This window comes from Talpa occidentalis, unplaced genomic scaffold (assembly GCF_014898055.3).
Source record: "Talpa occidentalis isolate TD23 unplaced genomic scaffold, MPIMG_talOcc4v2.1 talOcc4.4, whole genome shotgun sequence".
Classification (NCBI taxonomy): domain Eukaryota; kingdom Metazoa; phylum Chordata; class Mammalia; order Eulipotyphla; family Talpidae; genus Talpa; species Talpa occidentalis.
The window spans coordinates 28,139,880-28,164,292 of record NW_023604295.1 but is presented as its reverse complement, the minus strand read 5'-3'; the positions used below and the strand labels follow the sequence as shown (position 1 = coordinate 28,164,292).

The 24,413-nt window shown below is 35.7% G+C and overlaps 1 protein-coding gene across 1 annotated transcript in view; it reads left to right on the top strand.

The window, feature by feature from the left end:
- Nucleotides 1-2,306: 2,306 nt before the first annotated feature.
- Nucleotides 2,307-24,413, top strand: part of CCDC39 (coiled-coil domain containing 39) — a 38,677-nt gene continuing 16,570 nt past the window's right edge. The window contains exons 1-11 of the mRNA XM_037525154.2: nucleotides 2,307-2,510; nucleotides 5,849-5,968; nucleotides 8,739-8,885; nucleotides 11,278-11,436; nucleotides 12,588-12,680; nucleotides 12,781-12,909; nucleotides 15,961-16,152; nucleotides 18,593-18,696; nucleotides 19,004-19,136; nucleotides 20,672-20,866; nucleotides 22,129-22,293. Coding sequence (XP_037381051.1) covers nucleotides 2,421-2,510; nucleotides 5,849-5,968; nucleotides 8,739-8,885; nucleotides 11,278-11,436; nucleotides 12,588-12,680; nucleotides 12,781-12,909; nucleotides 15,961-16,152; nucleotides 18,593-18,696; nucleotides 19,004-19,136; nucleotides 20,672-20,866; nucleotides 22,129-22,293 — 1,527 coding nt within the window. The 5' untranslated portion in view covers nucleotides 2,307-2,420. The remainder of the gene's footprint in view (nucleotides 2,511-5,848; nucleotides 5,969-8,738; nucleotides 8,886-11,277; nucleotides 11,437-12,587; nucleotides 12,681-12,780; nucleotides 12,910-15,960; nucleotides 16,153-18,592; nucleotides 18,697-19,003; nucleotides 19,137-20,671; nucleotides 20,867-22,128; nucleotides 22,294-24,413) is intronic.

Genomic DNA, 24,413 nt, shown 5'->3' with positions numbered 1-24,413 from the left:
TGTGCTTCTGACTGTACCCAGTGCTTGTATAAATAAATAAAAATAAATCTTAAAAAAAAAAAGAGGATATGGAGGTCCAGTACAGGCATAATAAAATTCAAAAGGGCAAAAAAATATATATAAAGTTACAGATAGTTGCTTATTGGATAAGCTCAGTTAATTAATTGATTTTCACCAAGCAATAGAGGGTATTCTAGTCAACACCCCTCATTGAAAGGGCAGTTTGAATTAGGAGACTTTATTTTAGTTTAGATCCTGTCTTTTAAAATCATTTCACCTCAGTGAGCCTCAGTTCATTTACTGAGAAAATTAAAAGAATTAAATTAGTTTATTTTTTCATCCTTCAAAGTTCTAAAATGCTATTCAACAGAGGTTATAATCTCAAAGGTCTACCAGTGCCAAGGAGGTAATTCAAATTCGTGACTGGTGAAGAGTTTGCCAGTCTAAAGTGGAGAGGAGCATCTTCAAGCAAAATAATGCTTTTTGATAATGCCATCTCAGTATTTCCTAGCCTGTTTATGAGATTAGAAAGACATTTTTCATGCTAAATCCAGGATCTGTAAATGTTAATTTAACAAAGGAAACTTACATTAAAATAAATGTAGGCGTGGCGCGGGGAGGCCCACCCAACTGCCATCTCAGCGCAGCCTGCAAAGGGGCAGAGGAGCCTTTCGAGGAAGGCGAAAATGTTATAGAGCAACCCCGATATTAAACGGGTTCCTGGCTGTGGGTCCTCACCCGCGCGCTTTAAAGGGACTTATGAATACTCTACTACAGACACACGCAAAAGGGTTAATAAAAGGTTTATTTACAAGAGAAAAAGAAATAAGGAAAATGTACAACTCAGGGAGAAAATAGGGAAATAAAGTCTTTAATGCATCCTACCTGATCCGATGACCTGGAAACCCAAAGTCACTCTCCGAGCTGGCCGGATGCTGCGAGCTGGCCGAGAGCCAAAAATGGAGAGCCCCCCAAAGCCCACGTGTCTGCCTTTTGTATCCACCTGGCTGCTTAACCCCACCCTCAGGTCCCAGCCACCTTCCCTTTGGTGGTGATGGGATTTGGAGTTCCCAGTGTCTTTGGCTTTGACCTGGGGTGGGGGTGGAGTCCACAAAGCCTATATGGAATTTGCTTTGGGACATCCTTTTCTCCCTAACAATTCCCCCCTTTCACTTGTTGCCACCATTTCCATGGTGATGAAGATCGAATATATGGAGGTTGGGATGCAGTCTCAGATGAACATTTTGTCAGGTTCCAGTGTGAAAGAAAACCAGTCTCTCCAGGTATTTGTCCATTGTGGAAAGCAAAAGTCCTCCACTACAGGAAAAATAGTTCATCAGTTTAAGCCAAAAAAAAAAATCTGGAGGCGTTAACCAAAACAAGACAGCAGATATGTAAAAATTACAGGAAAAAAATGTTAAAATGGTTCAACTGATGTAAAAACACAAACAATGGCAGCTTTTATCTTGATGTTGATTGTGCTCTTTTCCTTCCGCGCTTGTCCGGTTGTTTGTGACTCTTTTCTGTGGGTCCCCACTGGAAGATGCTTTAGACTTGTGGCAGGCCTTGGGGCCTTGCTCTGGGCCAATTCCATTTGGATGGACTTTTACCCACGAGGGACGGTAACTTTGGGTGCTTCATTTAGAAACTAGATTCTTTGCCTTTCCTGTATTGTTTCCTAGTTTTATTAAAGTTCCTTTTCATTAAAGTCTCCTATGTTTTGTGTTGATGCGGCGGATGGCAGAACCCATTTAGGATAGGCAGGTTTGCGGGGTTTGGGCTGCCCCTTTCCCTGTCCTATAACAAAAAGATAAAACAGAGGAAGATCATAACAGCCAGGAGTGATTTCTGCTTCAGTCCACTTCGGCCTATGAGACTGCAGCTACACAACCTCAACAAACACCACGTGCATGAGTCTTTGAGACGTGCTTTGAGGGGAAAGTATGCAGGTGCTTTTTTTTTTTTTTAAAGAGTTATTTATTTATGCATACCAGTTATTATTTATTTATGCATGGCCTGGGGTACAGGCCAGGAGATGCGGGGGGAGGGGGTGAGAGGATCCTCCAGAGACAGAGTGGGGGACAGCAGAGGCAGAGTGACTGAAATACACTCCGAGGGGAGCAGCAGCGGGCGAGTCACGAGAGGTCTGCAGCCCAAGTGGGTTGCCTTATTAACTCAGCGCTCGCCACTGCGCTTTGCACCTCTCGCCCCGCTCAAGAAGGAAAAGAACGCCTGGGAGATACTGCTTAACCGGAAATTGGTTTCCAGGCGGAGCGCTTCCTGTTTGGTAACTAAGGGCGCGGACGGTTGCTAGGGCTCCCGTGGCTGCTGCAGCTCAGCCTTTCCAGCGCCTAGCGGGGGTGCCTTGGGTGCTGTTTCAGAGTGCCCGAAGGTGGATCTTTCTGCTGTTCTGTGCCATCATGAGTAGCGAGTTCCTGGCAGAACTGCACTGGGAGGATGGGTTCGCCATTCCGGTGGCAAACGAGGAGAACAGGAGACTGGAGGATCAGGTTAGGATCGCGTGAAGGTCTGTTGGCAGGGAAGTGTGGGGGCATTTTCTCCTTCACAGGAATACCCCAACCCTTCCATTTCTCTCCTTTCCGACTCAGAATCTTTATTCTCTCCTGCTTTCCTCTTACACATCCCCAGCCTGTTCAACAAGAGAGAACAGGCTGGTTCCTGCGCACACGTTTCCCTTCTTAAGAATTAAGCATAGCTTGCAAAGGGACTGCAGAGGTTTTCTTAACAACAGCTGTTTGCGAATGTCCACACACAAAACACGTTCTAGTTGAAATTTCTTTGTGAGTTTCTGCCTATTATGTTTAAAATTTAAAGTAAGTTGAAGATAAGTTTCCAAGAGGCACCTTCTGGATGAACGTAAAATGTGCAGTTTGCAGAGTATCTACCACGTTGTAAAGCACTGGAAGGACCTACACACTAGTTTGCAATGAATGTATCGGAGTTAATAAAAATAAAGTTGCAATCTGCTCAGAAATCAAATAAAAACGTCAGCACCCTAAAGTTCCATCACATGGCAGAGTGTTGTGTGGACGAGTCCAAGAAGATACAAATGGTGTTTACACTGTTTTATTGAATGGAAGAGAAGCTTTTCTCTGTACGAATGAAAACGAGGTTCCCTTCATTCTATTTTTGAAAAAAAAAAAAAAAATTCAGAATATTCTGACAATTCATGTCTCTTTACTAATGCTCTGTTTACTCGAGGTTGTAGTTTTAGTTTTTTCAATGAAGGGCGACATTAGGAAATACAAGAGATTTGGCAGTGAGTATATACTGAGGAATAATAACAAGTATGCAACCCTGGTTTCAGGTCCTGTTTACCATTAGCAAACAGAAAGGTATAAATAATGTAAGATGTTCCTTCCCAAAAGTACACACTGTGGACTGTAGAAGTTGATTATGATGTCTTTAAGGAAATATTTTAGACATTGCAATCTGTAGATTACAAAGAAAGAAGACAAATAGGAGTATTAGAAGAGTGGAATCTACTATATGTGCTGTTTAAACATAAAAATATTTAATTCACTTGTTATTTAAAAGAAGAAAAAAGAAAGGGAATGTTAAACTTAAGGTGTTACTTGATCACAAGAGACTGCTAAAAATTTTTCTTTAAGAAACAAAACTACAAAAGATGAAAAGGAAATGGTTATATTATTGTTGAAAAAATGGTTTTGCTTGTAGGTAGTATTTTTTTTTTAAGATTAATGTATTTATGCATACAAGAGCTGGGGTGCAGGCCTGAGATACGGGGGTGAGAGGATTCACCAGAGACAGAGTGGGGAACAGAACAGGCAGATGTACTGAGATACACTGCTGAGGGGAGCAGCGGGTGAGACAGGAGAGGTCTGCTGCACCATGTGGGTAGCTCCCTGGTCAGAGATAGAACTCGTGCCCTCCAGTGACTGCGGATAGCTTTGTAGTGCTGCTCTTAACCACTTAGGCCATGAGGGAGGCCCTGCTTGTAGATAGTGTTGATTGACTTCCTGCTCTTTAAAGCTTTCCTCTTTAAATAGCTCTCTTAGATTTCATTCTATTTTCTTATAGTCCATTAAAATCAGTGGTTTTATTATTTTCATATTTTTTAAAATTAGAAATATTGAAATTATTATTTTATTAATTTTTGCATCATTTTCTTTTAGATCTCCCATGTCCTATATTCATAATTTGTATAAATAACATGCAAAAGGACATCTTATGTGCATGTTGTTTCACTCTATTTCCCTTCTAAATTTAGGAAAAAATATTCAGGTAGACAATTGAGTTGTTTGATTTTTTTATTGTGAAATTGAATAAGCTTGGTATATATTTTTGATTTCCATTTCATTTTTTTATGCTTATTTTTATTTTTTCTTACCTTCTCTTAATATTTGGTCATTTGTTTCTCTTTTTTAAGTTGCTTTTAGGCATAATATTAAGGTGTTATTTCATATTTTTCTTGCTTCTTAATGTTGAGTTGTATTGCAATTAGTTACCTTCTTAAGACCACTTTTGCTGCATCCCATAAATTCTGAGAGCTTATGTTTTCATTTGTCTTGAGGTGTTTTTTCTCTTTAATTTCCTCTTTAATTCAATAGCTATTAAGCAGAATGATGTTTATTTTCATGTATTAATGGTTTTTCACTTTTTGAAATAGTTGATTTCTAGCTTTATGACAATATTGTTAGTAAGAGTACTTGGTATGATTGTAATCTTTGTATTTTTATTGACAATGACTTGTGTCAGAGCATGTGGTCTATCTTTAAAAGATTTCACATGCACTTGAAAACATACATATATATATATACATATATATATGATATATATATATACATATATATATATTTCCAGCCTTTACCTCTAACTCTGTGCTTTTCTTTGTTGGTAAGATGAGTTTCTTGTAAAGAGAAGAAGGTAGGATTTTTTTTTTAAATTTATCCAACTACTCTATACCTTTCAATTGGTGACTCCAACCCATTTACATTTATGGTAATTACTGAGACAGAAGTACTTATTGACATATTGTAACTGAATTTTTTTTTTTTAGTTTGCCTTTGTCTTTTAATTTTTGACATCTATTTACATTTTGTTTAGGCTCCATTTCCATTATCTAGCACAGAACTTCCATTAATTTTTGTTAGAAAGTTCTGATGAGATTACTATATTATAGATTATTTTTGTGGTCCACTGGATGGTTTGTTCTCAAAATTATTCTGATGGGTCATATTTTTTACTCTTTTCTTCATGTATTACTAAACATAGTTTTCTACTGCTATCTGCAAGACCATTGCTCCTGTTGTGTATGATAGTTGTTAGTGTATCTTTCAGAGCCTGTCAGCTTTGTTTTGTGGTAATTTGGTTGTGAATATGTATCCCTAAATCATATACAGTGCTGTAAACCACTGTTATCTTAAGAAACAATAATTCCAGGGCCTCCCCTGGTGGCGCAGCAATTGAGCACTGGGCTGTGAAGATTCCCGCAGCCTCTGCAACACCAGTTCAGTCCCTGGTCGCCAGCGAGGGTCCCACATGGCAAGACAGACCTCTCCTGCCGCGCCCACTGCTCCCTTCAGCAGTGTATTTCGTCATTCCGCCTGTTCTGTTTCTGGCTCTGGTGAATTCTCTCACCCTCCCGCACTTCTGACTGTACCCAGGGCTTGTATAAATAAATAAATAAATCTTTAAAAAAAAAAAAGAAACAATAACTCCAGTTAGCTGGTAGATTTTAGAAGTTCAAATGAATATGTGAAGAGGCAAAGTAAATGAAGATTTAATTATTATTTGATTCTAGAGCTTCCATTATGGTTAAAAAAAACTTTGCAGGATGTGAATTAATCATAACATTTATTTATAGTTGTCAAAGCTGCAGGAGGAAAGATCAAACTTACAAGAGCAGCTTCGTGACTATGAAGATCGAATCAATTCTATGACTGCTCACTTCAAAAATGTTAAGCAAGAGTTCTCATTTACACAGGTACAGTAATGTTAAAATCATGGAGCATTTCACATTACATCTCTGATTTTATTTTAGAGCTATAAAAGTAAACTTTAAATAAACTGTTGTGAATATAATCTTGAACTTGAAATTAGGTAGAAAAAAAGGAACTTTGAAGAACTCACTGCTTACTAGTTTACGCAGTAATTAATTTATTGAAAAGAGGAATCATCATTGAAACAGGCTAATGTAACAGGCAACAGCTTATATGCAAGAGCTGCAATGATGGCAGTGAGAAATGATGACTTGAAGCAGAAACTGATCTAACGTAACACATATTTATTTAATTTTTCACCACAACCCACTTGGCCATTTTGAGTAGAGGCAAACTGTTCATATGCTCCAGTAGCACTTAGGGCATCAGAGCATTTTAGCATAGTTTAAAAATTAAAAAAAATAATGATAGAAAAGCTAATTGTATTTAGGAGACTGTTTGAGATAATTGGGGAAACTATAATGCATTTTACAAATATTAACACATAATAAAAGTAATACTTAGAGTGATTAAATAAGCATCTATTTTATGGACAATCTGTTTATGTGTAGAGCTGTTGTACAACAGGGAGAGGGGCACCCCAGTCTGCTCTAAATGGGTTCTGCCATCCACAGCGTGGAGACAAAGCATATAAGACCTTCAGTGGAAAGGAACTTTAATACAATTAGTGTGCAATAAAGAAAGGGGTAAGAATATAGTTTCCAAATCAAGCACCCAAAGTTACCCACCCCCTTATGGGTAAATGTCCAGCCAAACAAGTTTGGCCCAAAGCAAGGCCCAAAAGCCTGCCACAAGTCTATGAGATTACTATATTATAGATTATTTTTGTGGTCCATTGGATGTTTTGTTTTCTGGTGGGACCCATAGGAAAGGGGCAGAAGGGGCCAGAATATTCTGGAAGGAAAAGAGCAAAATCAAAATCAAGATAGAATCTGCCATCATTAACCTCCCCCCGGGTCTCTCACCCACGTCTGTCTCATCTAGTCCAGGACCAAGAAGCAAGCACAGTTTCTTCACATCTCTTTCTCCAGTCTTCTCTCCAGCTTCTTCTCCCTCCCTGCTCAGCTCTACCCTTTCTTGGATGGGGCAGGGAACCTGGAGCCTCCCCTTTTTCTGGGGACCACCCTGTTACAAAACCCATGCAGATAGGGAAACTGAGGTGCAGAGAAGTTGGGTTGGGTAACTCATCCAATATCGTACAGCCCAAGGTTACCCTTCAAACAGTGTGCTTCCTGATCTGAGAGAAGAAGATGGAGGTGAGCCTGGAGAAGGGAAGAAAGGAGGAAGGAGAGCCAGAAGGAGACCTGAAGGAGGCACATGGAGCAGAGAGACACATGAAGAAACCTCTTGCTTTTTGGTCCTGGCTTGGTTAAAGCAGATAAGCAGATGTGGGTGAGAGATCTGCGGGAGGATAACAATGGCAACTTTCTTCTTGATTTTGATTTTGCTCTTTTCCTTCCGGACTTGTCTGGCTGTTTCTGACCCTTTTCTGTGGGTCCCCACCAGAAAGTAACTTGGACTTGTAGCAGGCTTTTGGGCCTCAGTGGCCCTGCTTTGGGCCAACCCTGATTGGCTGGGTATTTACCCATGAGGGGATGGGTAACTTTGGGTACATGATTTGGAAACTATATTCTTCTCTATTTCTGTATTGCACACTGGTTGTATTAAAGTCCATTTCCATTGAGGGTCGGATGCACTAGAGTATGTTTTGTCTTAATGTGGCAAATGGCAAAACCTATTTAGAGCGGGCAGGTTTGGGGATTCTGGGGTGCCCTCTTCCTACCCTATAACAGAGCCTCACTTCTTGCTGATGCCCAGCAAATGACAAAGCTCAGCAATATTAGCATTGAAGAGTTTACTAACTTCCATCTCAAACTATTTTTCCAAAAAATGCATTTACCTTTCAGAGAATAAATATATAATTTTAAAAAATGAACAAAGCGATGTTTTTAATATCCCAACTTTAGATTAACATAGATTTAGTATTTCATGGTTTGCACATTTTATGGGAAAGTTACAAATTTAATGAATTTAAAAACAATACTCAGGGTTCTTGATCCTTTTATAACTGAATGACTAATAAACTGTTGGAATAACATCTTTTCCTCAAGTTATGAAACCACTGAGTTGAATATTTGAGAGACACTCTGTAGGTGTATTTCATTATAGTCAACCCTCAGTTAAATAGGATAATGGAGACAAAAGACAACAGCTTTCTATAGCACTAATGTCTTTAGGACTAAAAATATAATGATGGTGGAATTTTGAAATATTTCAAGATCAGTAGTCAAGAAAGCTATTAAGCAAAAGTTAACAAAAAGTAATGACTGTTTATATATTGTAGGAAATATTTATAGCTATCAACATTTACATCAGTTCATATATAGCATTCCGTTTCTCCCAACTATATTTTAGTCATTTTCATTCTTAATTTTAGATTAAGTAATGAGTTATAGTATGCAAGTCTCACCATATAAACTTAGGTTTTAAATAATTTCACTAGACTAACATAATATTTGAATACTGCTGATAATAATAATATTTACTCCTAGCATAATCATGAGCTAACTTTCTTATAACTAGTAACCAACACCAACTACATAGAATTGGAGTCTAATGCAGAGTATTAAAGTAGTGGAATGAATAGCATTTAAGTATTTTGTGGAAACTTCCTTTTTTTAACCTAATGAATTATTGTAAATGTTTCATAATATTAAAATTTTAAAACGTTTTCTTTCTTGTTTGTTACTCCAGTCTCTTTGCAAAGCCAGGGACAATGAGATTGAAAGTGAAGAACATTTTACGATTATTGCTGAAAGAGAACTGGGAAGAGTGAAAGAGGAAATCCAACGATTGGAAAATGAGATGGCTTCAATACAGGAAAAGAAAAGTGATAAGGAAGTATGTTGGCTTAAATAAATTAAGGCAAGCAAAAGCTAGTGGTTGATTAAAGAACCAAGCAGAGGACTCCAAGGCACAGTCTGCAGATAGCTAGGGAAAGCTATCCAAGTTCTGAATCTCACAATGAAACTATATAGTCAGCAAGAAAAACATTTTTTAAAAAAGATTTATTTATTTATGCATGCAAGAACTGGGGTACAGGCCAGAGGTGTTGGGAGGTGAGAGGATTCACCAGAGACAGAGTGGGGAGCAGAGCAAGCAGATAGACTGAAATACACTGCTGAGGGGAGTGGCGGGTAAGACAGGCGCAGTCTGCTAGGCATGTGGGTCAGCAACCTGGCCAGGGGATGGAACTTGTGTCTCATGTTGCAGTGGTTGGCAAGGCTTGATAGCACTATGTCTTTAACCCCTGTGCCACCAGGGAGACCCGAAAAAAAACATTTTTTAAGGATTTTTTACAGGCAATCTGGGCAGGTGCCTGTTTAATTTGATATACTCTGTGCGTTGAGGAAAATATGGAGGATTATTATGATTTATACTATTTAGAACCTATCTTCTAGGAAATGGGAGTTTTAGCAATGCCTTAAACTTTGAGAAATCAGTCTTTATTTGAAGTTACTGATTTGCTTGGAGACAACTCTTTGGTTGTTGACACAGCTTTTAACAAGGCGGTTACAGCTTTGCCTTGGTGTTTTGACTTGTGCCCCTAGTTGAGATTAGGGAGAGAGGGACACCCTTTTCGTTGTTGATTTCATTTTACAAGTTTGCGTTGAAATATTACCTAAAGTTTTGTGCGGTTCATCCTCTTTCCTCACCAAACATGCATTGATATATTTTTTTCCTGTATAAGAAAGCATTCATTGGTTTCCTGACATTTACATACATTGTTTTCTGGGCAATAAAAGGCACATAGGAGTTGTGATTTGAATGAGACAATGATTGAATGTTACTTTAGTTTTCTAGTATTCATTTACCAAATATTTTCTGAGCTGTTATTAAATACTAGGGAAATTTATTCTAAAATGCTATATTTTAAAAATCTTAAAAATCACTGTAATTTTGACTTTTATTAAGAATTTTTACCCTTTATTGGTGCTTTAGTGACAGACATGGTATGGTAACATACAGTAGAAGTGATGTTTGTTAACTTAATAAAATAAATAGTTCAAATTTTTAAAATAACCTTTCATTAATTTATAAGCTCTTGATTCTAACATTAGACTACTGTAACCTATTTTTCTCCTTTACTTTGCTTTTTGTTACCTGATTTGGGAGCTCTTTCCAAATTCTGATTCTTTTCTTTACATATTCATATATGCTGTTATTCATATATTATGAATATTCCTTTATTACATATTACATATATTACATATTCATAATGAATATGTAATATATGTAATATTTTATATTATACACTATACACTATATGTAATTATATAGCATATTATTTTATTATTAATAATAAATATATTGGAATAAATAAATATATAATCATTATATTATATACTATATATTTCATATATAGTATATAATATATTCCATATATTATACCTATGGCAATGCATGTACATGTGTATTTATGTACCTGGACATATACATATATAATTTATTACATTAATTTGTATTTGCATTGGTCTGTTTTCTTTTTATGAATTCAATTTTGTTAAATGAATACATTTACAGAAATTTTTTTTATCTCAGTGACTATTTCAATTAGAAGTGCTTCTAAAATTTCTAAATAAGAAGTTTCTTAAATGCAGCAATCTGATTGGAAATGGTGCTGAAGGAGAGTTGTCTTGGTCTTGAGTTAGCATATGAAGCACAATAGTCTTACTAAGATTGCTCATATACTCATGGTAATTTGGTGGAGTAACTAATGAGATTGCCCAAGGGGAGGGCAGAGCAGCTTGACGCCATGGTAACTCAGTCCTAATATTCTCCCTGGCCCCAAACTGCTTCCTGGGCTGATAAAACTACACCCTGGGAGAGCTCGCACAGAGCACTGTAAAAGGGGACAGAGAAAACAGTTCTTGCACCCCATTTAAGGCCAGAGCCCCCACAATCCCCTCACAGTGTTCTTACCAATGACTCTGCTGCCCAGGGACCTCTCCTAAGTGTCCTTTTATTCTGTCTCTAAGTAAATTTTGCTTTTGTTTCTGCTAAAGATGTGGCTATGAATTCTTTTCACACCACAGTCAAGAAATGAGGAACCCTCAAATTCAGGAACCCCAGAACCCAGCAACAATGTGGTTTGTTATATATGTGTGGTTGGCAGGGACAAGATTTTGTCTTATTTTTTTAGTACAGCATGTAGTGTATTATGTTTTATTTTTGTTTATATCATAAATGATGTTTTGTAATCTTCCCTTTACCTTCTCTCTTTGGAAATTAGAACAGCATATTTAAAAATACTCAAAAATTGGATGGTTTGAAATGTCAAATGAATTGGGACCAGCAAGCTCTGGAGGCCTGGTTAGAAGAATCAGTTCATAAAGACAGTGATGCCCTCACTCTTCAGAAGTATGCACAACAAGATGATAATAAAATTAGGGTGAGAAATTATAAACTGTAATGTTAGTTTTTCTCTGAATTTGTATAGTATGTCAAGCTTTTTACCTAAATTGGACTTAGTAATTTTAAAGCAGTAGTTATTAAGATTTGTTTTACGTCAGGGTCTCCTTTGAGAGTCTATTAAAGCCAAGCATCCTCTCTCTAGAAAGTGACTAGAAACCTGCACTGTACTCAGGCTAACAAAATTTTGTTGAAAATCTGAAGCCTTTTGGTCATGTAGAAATCAGTGGACTCCAGGTTAAGAATTCTGATTGAGAAGAGTTGTTTAATATAAAAAGCAAGCATCTGTCTGTTTTTTAAACTGAAGTGACACCAGAAAGGAAAGATTTATGCTAGAACTAGATATAATTTTTTTTGGTGTAAATGATAGTTTGAATATTACAAGTAGTTTGCTGAATTGAGACTATACTGTTAGCAATTATTTATTTATTTATTTATTTATTTTTAATTTTTCTAGAGGCATGTCTTATTTATTTATTTGTTTTTGTTTGGTTTATACATGCACTGGGTACAGTCAGAAGCGTGGGAGGGTGAGAGAATTCACCAGAGCCAGAGCGGGGAGCAGAGCAGGCAGAAGGACCGAAGTACACTGCTGAGGGGAGCAGCGGGCGGCAGGAGAGGTCTGCGCGCCATGTGGGACCCTCCTCCAGTGGCCGGGGAGCAGCCGGGGATCGAACCGGAGCCGCAGAGGCTGCGGGCAGCTTCGCAACCCAGTGCTCAACCGCTGCGCCACCGGGGAAGCCCCTAGCAATTATTTAATATATTATAACCATTACTTAAAATCTACTTGTAATCAAATCTAGTAATATTTTAGTATTATAAAATTCTTGTAGATTTAATACCAAATGCATCATTTTAAATAATTTTAAATGGCAAGTTATTGCTCTCTCTTTTTTTTCCAACTTTGAAAATTACAGAAAGTCTTTTCAAAAACAATTGATTTTTCATTGCCACTATATATTAGATTAACCTTTTGGGGTTAAAAGATATATTATGTACAAATTATTTTATAGTTGATTTACATATCAAGTAAATATATGCCTATAATAATACTTAATGTGAGATATGCTAACAGCTTTTAAATTAATAAAACAATAATTGTAAATATTTTTGTTTGTAATTATATTATAGGCACTAAATTTGCAATTAGAAAAACTGACGTTGGAATGTAATCAGAGAAGAAAGGTGCTTGATAATGAACTTACAGAGACTTTAAGTGCACAGGTTGGTTTAGTGAAGAATTTTCTTTCTTTCTTAACTGTCTAGATTCTGTTTGCAAATGCACTTAAATTCACAGAAATGTTATTTGCTTTCTATTTGACAGTTAGAATTGGATAAAGCAGCACAAGATTTCCGTAAGATTCATAATGAAAGACAAGAACTCATTAAACAGTGGGAGAACACAATAGAACAGATGCAGAAGAGAGATAAAGACATAGATAACTGTGCCTTGGTAAAGTTGTCTGTTTTTCACAATGTTCAGCTGTATTTACCTGTTCTATTCTTAACACATTCATTTGAAATGTAAATCACATTGTTATCTGAAAGTCACTTTTGTTGCATTCCATAGTTTTGGTAAATGTTTTTCAATGCTAACTCTATATCCATTTAAAAGTATGATTTCAGGAAGATTATTTATGGTATTATTATAATGCCAAAGACTGGATCCTGCCTTTGCTGAAATGTGCAACAAGACAAAGTCAACAGATAATGTTGTTGAAGGAAATTCAGTGCCCTGACTTATATATTATTTTTATAGGTGTCTTGGTTTTGGTAGTAAATCTCATACAGTGAAGGAAAAGGAAAGAAACATAGAGTGTAATAAAGTTTCACTTTTGAAGCTGAGACAGCAATAGTGGGGTAGAAATTGGGAAGGGGAAGAATACTGCAGTGTTCAACACAGATTTAGTGCTATTTTTGGCTTTTTCCAGAAGCAATGTAGAAGAACTTTTGGGGGGAATCCTTAAGCAGAGAAATAATGGCCAGTCAAACTGCAAAGATAAGGAGAATTGGAAGTAGAAGGACAGATGAAGAAGCTGTATTAAATTCCATTCTGATTCTACTCCATGGAAAGGCATTTTGCAAGCAATCACTGGGAATTTGGGATTCTGATAGTTGGATTTGGTTCACTTTTGATACTTTTAATTTAAATTTCTGCAAGCGTTCAATATTTTATGAACAAAATGGGTTAGGAGGGACAAGGGAGAACCATCATACCTATGAATTCCTTTTAATTCTTAATTCTGATGTTGGCTTCTTTTTTTTTTTTTTTAAGATTTATTTATTTATTTATACAAACACTGGGTACAGTCAGAAGCACGGGAGGGTGAGAGAATTCACCAGAGCCAGAGCGGGAAACAGAACAGGTAGACTGACGAAATACACTGCTGAGGGGAGCAGCGGCTGTGGCAGGCGAGGTCTGTCGCGCCATGTGGGACCCTCACCCAGCTGCCAGGGATGGAACCGGCGCTGCAGAGGCTGTGGGCAGCTTCGCAGCCCAGCGCTCAACCTCTGTGCCACCCGGGAGGCCCGGCTTCTTTTTCTTGACTTTTTACTCTTTTCACACTCAAATCCTAACTGCCTCCTCTGTGTAATTCACTTGTTCCAGATCCAAGATTGCAGATCCACACTGCATTCTAATATAACCCCAGAGCTAAATTGACTCAGTTTTCTGATTTGGCAGAACACACAACTAGTGGTTTCCCATTTTTGGATTGACTTCCCTGTCATTTACATTGTAAAAGACTAGGGAGGGTGGTAAGAAGTGTTTTCATAGAGCAGATATGGTTTGCTTCTATGTATTTAACATTTGGCTCTCTGAGATCAAAACAAAATGGAAGAAACACCATTATCTGCCACTCTTCCCCACAATTTGTGGCATTTCTGATTTCTTTGTGAAACTGTTTCCATACGAAAATGACTCAACTGAACACAGACTTAAGAGATGTGTAAGTCAGTTCTGATGAGCCAGTGAGAGCTGGTTCACAACACTAAAGGATTTAATCTGAGATTGGATCCTTTTGTCTCTCTTCCTCCAAAGTAGTGCCCTGCCTTCTCTGATTCTGTCTTGGTGGGAATCTAACTGTATAATCTGAAATTGACTCTTAAAACGAAACTTTCATAAGATTAAAAAAAAAAATTTATAATACTTAGAAAAATATTTTTCTATTATATATTTATTCAAGTGTTGGAATTTTTGGATATTGTTTATAAGTATCACCTATATGGAAACTTAAATGTGAATAGGTAGCACTGTCCAAAAATATAAACGTTGAAGTAGGTATTAAAGCATCTGAGTAAGTGGCAGATAAATTAGCTTAAGCAGGAGATTCTAGGGTGACCATTTGAAATATGTAAACTTAGAATGTTCTGAGATTGAATGTCCTTTGGTTAAATGAAAACATTAAGTAGATAGAAAGCTGTAATTATAAAAAGTTGTTATAGAAAGAATCTGGGAATACTAGATAAACATATTTTATATATTTTAAAAATACACTGCATCTCAGATTTATATTCATTTAATATGCTAATATGCATAACATTAAACACAGTATTTCTAAAACTTAATGATATTCAATACATACTGTCCCCTCATGCAAACTCCTGGGGGTTAGTTGTTTGGTGGGTCTGCATATTGGAAAACTTGAAAAAAATACATTTTAGGGTAATTTTTCCTTTCCCCCTCCAATCCACTCAACATATTGTCATCAGAGTTATTTGTAAAAATCACATATGATCTTTTAAAAATCTTTTTTGCTCCACATTGGTTCAGAGTTGGTCGTCTTTAACCTGGCATTTGAATTTGACTCTTAAGCTCTACCTTTCCATTTTCTCCCTTTCCATTGGTACCCACTTCTTAATATAACCCCATTCCTTTTCTACCCTATACTTTAACCACATTAGTGTGCTTCTGCCTCTGCCTTTATTTTTTAGGCCTGACTCAAAGTATCTCAGGTAATACCTCTTAGGACCCCTTTGAGTAGACATCATCATTTCTTTGTTCCCACTGTACTTTGTGTACATCTCAGTTAATTTGTGTGTTCAGTTTGTTTTGTATTGCTAAGACTAGCAAAAGTCTTGAGTGAAGAAGGCATTCCTATTGAAATCAATAACTGGAGTGTTATTCTCAAAAGATGAAAAAACCTGGTGAAATAGTTGTAAAACTACATTGAAATCCAACTTTGTATTGAAAAATATTTAACTTTGTTTTGAAAACTGTTTAAATTGTGTCTGTTGTTTATAAAACATTGAATTTTTTCATTTTTTAACAAAGTACAGGTAAATGAAAGAAAACAGAGACCTTTAAAAATATGAACTTATAGATATTTGTGTGTGCAATACCAGTATTTTGTTTTTATTCATATAAAAATAGGCTGTCCTTAAATAATATTCTGATAAGAAATTTTGGTAAAAGATGTACTGAATATGATAGAAAAATAACTAAATTCCTTTTAGTTTTGGTTTTGTCATATTAAATATATTTAATGTATTCTTTTAATCCCAGGAATTAGCAAGGATAAAACAGGAAACAAGAGAAAAAGAGACTTTGGTTAAGGAAAAGATCAAGTTTTTGGAAAGTGAGATTGGGAATAACGCAGAGTTTGAGAAAAAAATTTCTCTTGCTGATCGTAAAGTTTTAAAATGTAAAGTGGAATATCAGCTCCATGAAACTACTAGAAGTCAGCTGAAGGATGAGGTATGTCAACAAAAAAGACTTGTTTATGTTTACTACAAATAAAGCATAATTACTTAAAGCAAATGGGCAAATGCAAAGATGAATATTGACATTAGTGTTAACCTGAAATGTCTTTCCAGTGCTATATGTGCGTGGTCATTTTATATTTCAAATCCTTATTAAGGATTAATATTTCTGTGGTAAAATACCGATATAGTGATAAAATTCCTTGAGGGATACTGAGAACAAAACTGCTTTTTTCCCCCTTTTTTGCAGGCATACATGCCAACCAGATTATTTCAAAGGGGAGACTTAGTGAGCCCTTTGTTAACAGTAAAGGGATTTTTATGATATGTGCCTTTAGCCATATTATCTGAAATTATCCCTGTTTAAGAGGGAAACTGGAATATTGTAGAACCTTTTATTCATTTATATATATTATACATTTTATGATAGTTTTAAAATATTTCAAAGTTTAGAAAAGTTTAAAGTTTAAACCAATTGCAGAAAAAGAATACAGGAATTAATTCAACCATCCACAGTTTGTTTATTGAGATGTAATTCATATACCATAATTCACCCTTGTATACTTTTTAGTTATACAAGTCAGTTTTTTTCATTATATTCACAGAATTGTGCAACCATCACCACTATCTAATTTTCGAATATTTTTGTCACTCCAGAAGGAAGCCTCACACCTATTATTAATCACTCTTCTTCCCCCATGCCTACCAACCTCTGGAAACTGCTAATCTCTGTACCTATGATTTTGCCTATTTTGGAAATTTCATGTGAATGAAATCATGTAATATGGGACCTTTTGTGTCTGGATTCTTTTATTTATATGTTTTCAAGTTTCATCCATATTGTAGCCTGTATCAGTATTTCATACTTTTCTCCAAATATTTTTAATACGGTAAAATACACATTAACATGTAATTTACTATCTTAGCCATTTTTAAGTGTACAATTGAATGATATTAAATGAATTACTAATGTTGTGCAACCACCATCACCATCTAGCTCCATAACTCTTTTCTTCTTGTAAAACTGAAATCTGTACTCGTTAAACAATAATTCTCCATTCCTCCTTCCTCCCAGCCCCTGGCAACTACCATTGAACTTTATTTCAATGATTTTGGCGACTCCTAATACCTCATATAAGTGGCATAATATGGCATTTGTCTTTTTGTGACTGCACTTAGCATGTGTCCTCAAGTTTCGTACATGTTGTAGCATGTGTCAAAATTTCCTTCCTTTTTAAGGCTGAGTACTATTCCATTGTATGTTTAAACCATATCCTGCTTATCCATTCATCTTGGTGGACACTTGGGTTGGTTCCTTATTTTAGCTATTATGAATAATGTTGTTATGAATATGGGTATACAGATATCCTAGAATTGCTTGATCACATGGTAATTCTGTTTTTAATTTTTTGAGGAATTGCTATACTGCTTTCCATTGTGGCTTTACCAGTTTGAATTCTTACCACCAGTGCATAAGGGTTACGATTTCTGCACATCTTCACCAACACTTTTTTTTTTGATAGTGGCTGCCCTAACAGGTGTAAGGTGGTATTTAATTTCCACCATTTTCAATTTTGATTTACATTTCCCTAATAATTAGTCATATTGAGCATCTTTTCATTTGTTTAGTGGACATTTATAAACCTTATTTGGAGAAATGTTTGTTCAAGTTGTTTGCCCAGTTCTGAAACATTTTTTTTTTAAAGGTTTATTTTTATTTATACAAGAACCCGGGTACAGGCCAGATGCGCGGGAGGGTGAGAGGATTCACCAGAGACAGAGTGGGGAACAGAACAGGCAGACTGACTGAAATACACTGCTGAGGGGAGCAGCGGGCAAGACAGGAGAGGTCTGCTCCCCATGTGGGTTGCTCTGAGGCCGGTGGGGATCGATCCAGCACTGCAGAGGCTGTGGACAGCTTCACAGTGCTGCGCTCAACTGCCTGCACCACCAGGGAGGCCCCAGTTCTGAAACATTTTTTGTTGTTGTTGTTATTATTGAATTTTAGGAGTTACCCATGTGTTATGGATATTTAACCATTATCAGACACATGATTTACAAATATCTTCTTTCATCCTATTAAATAGATTTTTACTCTGTTGAAATTACTTTTTTATGTAAAAAGTTTTAAATGTCAATGAAATCCAATTTGCCTATTTTTCTCTTGTTGCTTGTGTCTTTGGTATCATATTAATGAAATTTTCCAAATCCAATATTGTGCTTTTTCTTTAGTGTGCTTTTAACACTCAGTATTTTATAAGTCATTTAAAATTTAATATTATACCAAAAGAAAAACTGTATTATAGAAACATAGTTACTGTGTTTATGTGTGTGATATACATTGGAAATTAAAGTGTTCACAAAAGACTTCTCATAAATGAAAGTATTTTATATGATATAAATATATGACTTTCTGTTTTTTGACTAATAAATAGCTGGATACCTTAAAAGTCACTGTGAATAGAAGTTCCAGTGATTTAGAAGCTCTAAGGAAAAATACTTGCAAAGTAAAGAAGGATATTCAGGAAGAAACAGCAAGGTAAGAAGAAAAAGATATTTAAATAAGTTTATAGTCTTTCATTGCTTCAAGAAAAAAAATTACATATTGGGTTTTTTGTTAAATAACTCTAAAATTACAGTTACTAAATTATTAAACTGAAAAAATTCCTGAGTTTTTCATCACAAAGCAAGTTCTCATTAAATATATATTGGTAATAAACAGGTTTATGGCAAAGAAATTTTCAAGTTACATGAGGAAATCTTAGGATTGCCAACTATTTCTTATTTGTTGCATTAAATACTTTTAAAACCTGTTTTCTGTTGTTTTCCTCATGTGCCTTCTCTAGGTTACACAAAATTAAAAATCATAATCAGATTATTAACAAAAAATTAAAGCAGATAACTGAGCAAACTATGTCTGTTGAAGAGAAAGCAACCAACTTGGAAGATATGTTAAAAGAGGAGGAAAGAAGTACAAAGGTAAAGTTTGGTTTTAATTTTTACAGAATCACAGCGTATTTACCAATAGTGAATTAAACTCCTGAGAGCAGAGGAGTGGAAGATCTTTTAAGATTCTGCTTTCTTGTCTCATCCCATTTGTGGTGTTTTTTTTTGTTTGTTTGTTTGTTTGTTTTGTTTTTGTTTTTTTTTTTGTTGCTGTTGTTTTTAGGGTTCAGTAATTTTTTTTTTGTGTTCTTCTCATTTTTAATCCAGTGGCATATAGTGTAATTGATGGGCTCATTTCTTCTTAGTCTTACTCCATAGTGTGTTTATATTATTCACTGGAAATATAGTTTTGGCTATTTTATTTTTGTTTGTGTTGCATTTTAAGGGGTTTCTCTACTCTTGTTAATTTTATTTTTCTCTCTGTCTCTATTTAGTTTGAACATGTGAAACATTAATATCAAAGTCAGAATTGTACAAAAAAATGTTTTCAGAAAACTGTCATTATCCAAGATTCCCCATCATTCTCTCCTTTCTACCTTTTTCACACCTACCCCTTGATGGCAGTCAAAGGTTAATCTCTGTTTTTCCTTCCTGTGTGTTTCTTTTTCCACAAGCCAATACTAGTATTCTTGTCAGGCAATTTTTGAGAAAGGTCTTAACCCCACTCAAAATTGTATATTATATGAAAAATAATGCATTTTATACCAGTCACAGGCTTTCTTTTGTTTCCTGTTGAAATTCGTTAGCTGCAAAGGGAAATATGCTTATTTGGATTCAGAACACACAGGGAAATTATTTGAATGTTAATTATTGGCAACTTTCAATATATCCTGGTGGGGTAGATCTAATTGAATCTAGCATTATAATTAAGAATAAATAACATCAAAAACAAAAACAGTAAGTACACAGCCCTCATCATTTCCAAAATATTTTATTACACTTTATTATTATATGCTCTTAAGAGATAGTTACATGTATAGTGAAGATACTCATAATGATCTGCTACTACATAGCCCCTTTTAATTACGCATTTAGTGGAATCATATTAGTAGCTTAAAATTGACCATAGAGAAAGTATTCACACCATGGAATTCAGACTCTTCCCCCTAACCTCCCATCTACTGGAATGCTGGGCATTGACCTGCTCACTGGACATTGACCTGTTCACCACTGATTAGTCCCCAGAAAAAGGGAGGAGATTGGATGTTGTGATTTCTTTCCTATAACACCCTGAAGACTTAAATAAACTTTGTGAACTTCATGAGTTATGTGACTCTGATTTATTTTATTTTCCAAGAGAACTCATGGAGTGGTCATGTTGGAGGCTATGGTAACAAGGGATAGGATTAAGATGACAAATCAAATCTACAGGAATAGATAACTACTATTGTCATCTACTAGGATAGACTATATTAAATGTTGGGGATTTGTTGAAATTGTGGAAAATTCTTCATATTCTCAAGGGCTAAAATGTTAGGTGTTAATTAACAACCTCCTAAATTATGTTTAAGTAATAAAATATTTCAAGGTATTGTAACTTTATTAATCATTATTATTCTAATCATCAGGAAGTGGAAGTTCAATTGAACATATTGAAAGGTGTGCTGTTTAAGAAAGTTCAGGAATTACAGACTGAGACAATGAAAGAAAAAGCTGTTGTATCTGAAATTGAAGGAACCCGTTCCTCTCTAAAGCACCTCAACAATCAGTTACATAAACTGGATTTTGAAACCTTGAAGCAGCAAGAAATTATGTACAATCAGGTAGAAGTTTCTTTTATGAATTTCTTCCATATTGAGTCATTATAGTTGGGATGATCAAGATGCTGTGTTTTGTGTTCTTAGCATTCTAAGAAAACAAAGATTTCTAGCGGGATGGACAGATGCTGAAGAATAAATACCTTGTTGAATCAGTAGTAGGGAAAAGGAGACTTAAAAACTATTTTTGTTCTTGATCTAAAATAAGCATATAAGAGGATAAACCACTCTAGTGAAGGGGAACCCTGCTTTTAAGGAAACAGTGGCAGTTGGACATGGAACAAAACAAATAAAAGGAGTGATATATCTAAAACCTAGGAAACCTGTATGTTGATTGTTAGCTGTGCAGTCTTCCCCATCCCCATAATCTACTCCAGTTCCAGCCATGTTGTCAAAAATGCAAGATTTCATTTTATTTTAAAAGCTGAGTAGTAGCTTAAATACTGCCTCCTCTTCTTTATCTAGTCACCTGTTGTTGGGCTTATGTTACTATTTTAATGTCTTCCCTAGCCATCTTAATTTTCCTATTAATATATATTCTTAGTTTCTCAAAATTACAGGTGCTAAAATATAATTTTTAAAATAATTCAGTGGAATTAAATCATAATTGAGTCTCATAGCTCTTTTTTTGCATCCCTCAGAAAATAGATCCTTAAAGATTCATGTCCTAATAAATCCAGTGGATTTACTGAAGTTCCATCATTGTAGTATGATAAATCTCTCCTTAGCTGACTTTGTTATATTTTCAGGGGCTGACTTCTATGTGACTATCATGTATTCTCATTGTTGAATAGTTTTCTGTTTCTCTCCTTAAAATAGGAAGGATTTTTTTTTTAAAGATTTATTTATTTATTTATTTATTTTTACAAGCACTGGGTACAGTCAGAAGCGCGGGAGGGTGAGAGAATTCACCAGAGCCAGAGCGGGAAGCAGAGCAGGCAGACTGACGAAATACACTGCTGAGGGGAGCAGCGGGCGGCAGGAGAGGTCTGCGCGCCATGTGGGACCCTCCTCCAGTGGCCGGGGAGCAGCTGGGGATCGAACCGGCGCTTCAGAGGCCGCGGGCAGCTTCGAAACCCAGCGCTCAACCGCTGCGCCACCGGGGAGGCCCAAATAGAAAAGATTTTATCCTCTAAATTACTGAAGGATTAAAATGACCTTCATAAATGATGGCACCCAGGCCATTATTACTGAATTTTTATATGTAACTTACAGAAATGATTTTGTTCATTTCTCCTTGCTAATTTATTTTTGAAAAACTGTAACAGGATTTTTATATTCAACAAGTGGAACGTCGAATGTCACGGTTAAAGGGAGATATTAATTCAGAAGAAAAACAAGCTCTTGAAGCAAAAATTGTTGAACTTAAGAAGACAATGGAGCAGAAAAAATCCACATTTGAACTTTTGGAAGTACAGATCAAAAAACTTCAGGTAACTTGCCAAAATAATTTATGTTTCAAATACCCTAATCATTAGTTGTTCTGCTTCAAATTAACGTGTTCCTAAGACTTTACATTGGGTAGGATGATTGCCAACCTACTCACATACAAAACAATTGTATGAACAGATGTACATATTTCTGTACTAACTGCAAGAATATAGCTTTACCATTGATTTTGTGCTTACTATAAGCTAAATATATTACATTGCTGTTAGTATTTTATTTCAATAAATCCTTATAAATCTCTTGTGAGAAGATATTATTACTTCCTTTGCTGATTAAGTAAGTTGGCCACGATTACATAGTTAGCATATAGATAGCTAGGATTTAACCCCTGTTCCATCTGACTTCCAAATACTTTTAAGTAGTACATGGTTTTAAAAATCAATAAATTCCACGTTTCTGTTATGTATCTAGAATAATACGATTGTCTTTATCTCTGAAATGACATTTAAAGGAAGCTGTTCTTTTATAGTTTATCTATTGTTATTAAAATATTTACTTAGTTTCAAGAGTTCAAATCACTCAATTTTGTTAAGGTGAAATGTTCTTCATACTTGGGCATATTATGATGTTTATGGTAATATAAAACCTATGTCAGAGGAACCTATGTAATATAAAGCCCATGTGAAAGTTTAAGTGGAGAGTAAGAGTGAAAGAGGTAGAGCAGGGACCTGAATAAAAATTCAGAAAGAATGGGAACTCAGAGATTTGAATGTTAACTCCAAAGGGTTGAATGTAGTTTAAAGAGCTAGAAAGTCTAATGATGAGTGTCCTCTAGTGGTTATAAGAAGAATTGCCCTGAATTGCTTTAGGGAGCTGTTTTAAAAATTTAAGTATTTAAAAAATTTAAGATGACGTAATTTTGGCTTGGAGTGGATTTCAACCTGATTAAATATTTTAAACTACTTCCTTGATTTAGTGAAAAAAAAAAACATGTTTTAGAATCAGAACGAACTGGCTTTTGAATGTCAGGGTTATACCGCCACTAACATTTTAATTTTCTTAAACCCTGGTTTACTTTTCAGTTAAATGGAAAAGATATTTAATATTATCTTAAAGCATTTGAGGGAATTATTATTTTTTTAAGATTTATTTATTTATGCATACAAGAGCTGGGGTACAGGCCAGAGGTGTGGAGGGGTGAGAGGATTCACCAGAGACAGAGTGGGGAACAGAACAGGCAGAGGGATGCCGTGGGCCAGTCAGGAGAGGTCTGCTGTGCGAACAGACTGCTGAGGGATGCCGTGGGCAAGTCAGGAGAGGTCTGCTGTGCGACTTGGATCTGCTGCCTGGCCAGCTTTCGAACTCCCATGCTTCAGTAGCTGTGGATCGCTTCATAGGCTGCGTCTTAACCCTTGCACCACCAGGGAGGCCCTGAGGGAATTAGAAGCAATGTATAGCTTAGCACATTGCTCTTAGTTTTTACTGATTAAATGGTTTGCTTTGATTATATACAATATGAGAATATTAATGCTGTAGAAAAATAGAAGAGTGACTTTTATATCTGAATATGTTTCTTGAACCAGCCACATGAATTGTGTCTCTTTTGCTGTGCGGTGATGGTGTCCCTCTTTGAGTTATTATCCTGGGGCTCTGTCCATTATGCCACTGGCTGCTACTTATGTGTGTCCTAAATCTGGTTTTAACAAAGAAATAGATAATAGAAATGCAAGTGAATATTTAAAGATATTAAAGCTAGTTACCCTTATAATGAATCTTCTCAACAGTAGCATCAGAGTATAAAGTGATTATACATTCCTTCTTTATGCCACTCCATCTCTTATTCTGCGCAACATAAAATAGTTTCTTCTGGTTGAAAAATCATCTTACATTTAAATTTTTTCTTCCCAAAATTAATTTTAAGAAATCACATCATTCTTCTTACCATCCAGCTGCAATTCTTAGTCCTGATACTTCAGAGAAATACAGGGAATGAAAAAAGCAGAGAGGAAGGAGTGAGAGAGAGAATGAGAAAAAGAATAACAAAGAGATCTTCGAATTAGAATTAGGTTTTTGCTAAGGGGACAAAGCATAATTTTTTTCTGATTTCTGAGTGGGAAGAGGGCTATAGACTAGTATAAAATAGAAACCTGGTGTCTGGTATGTA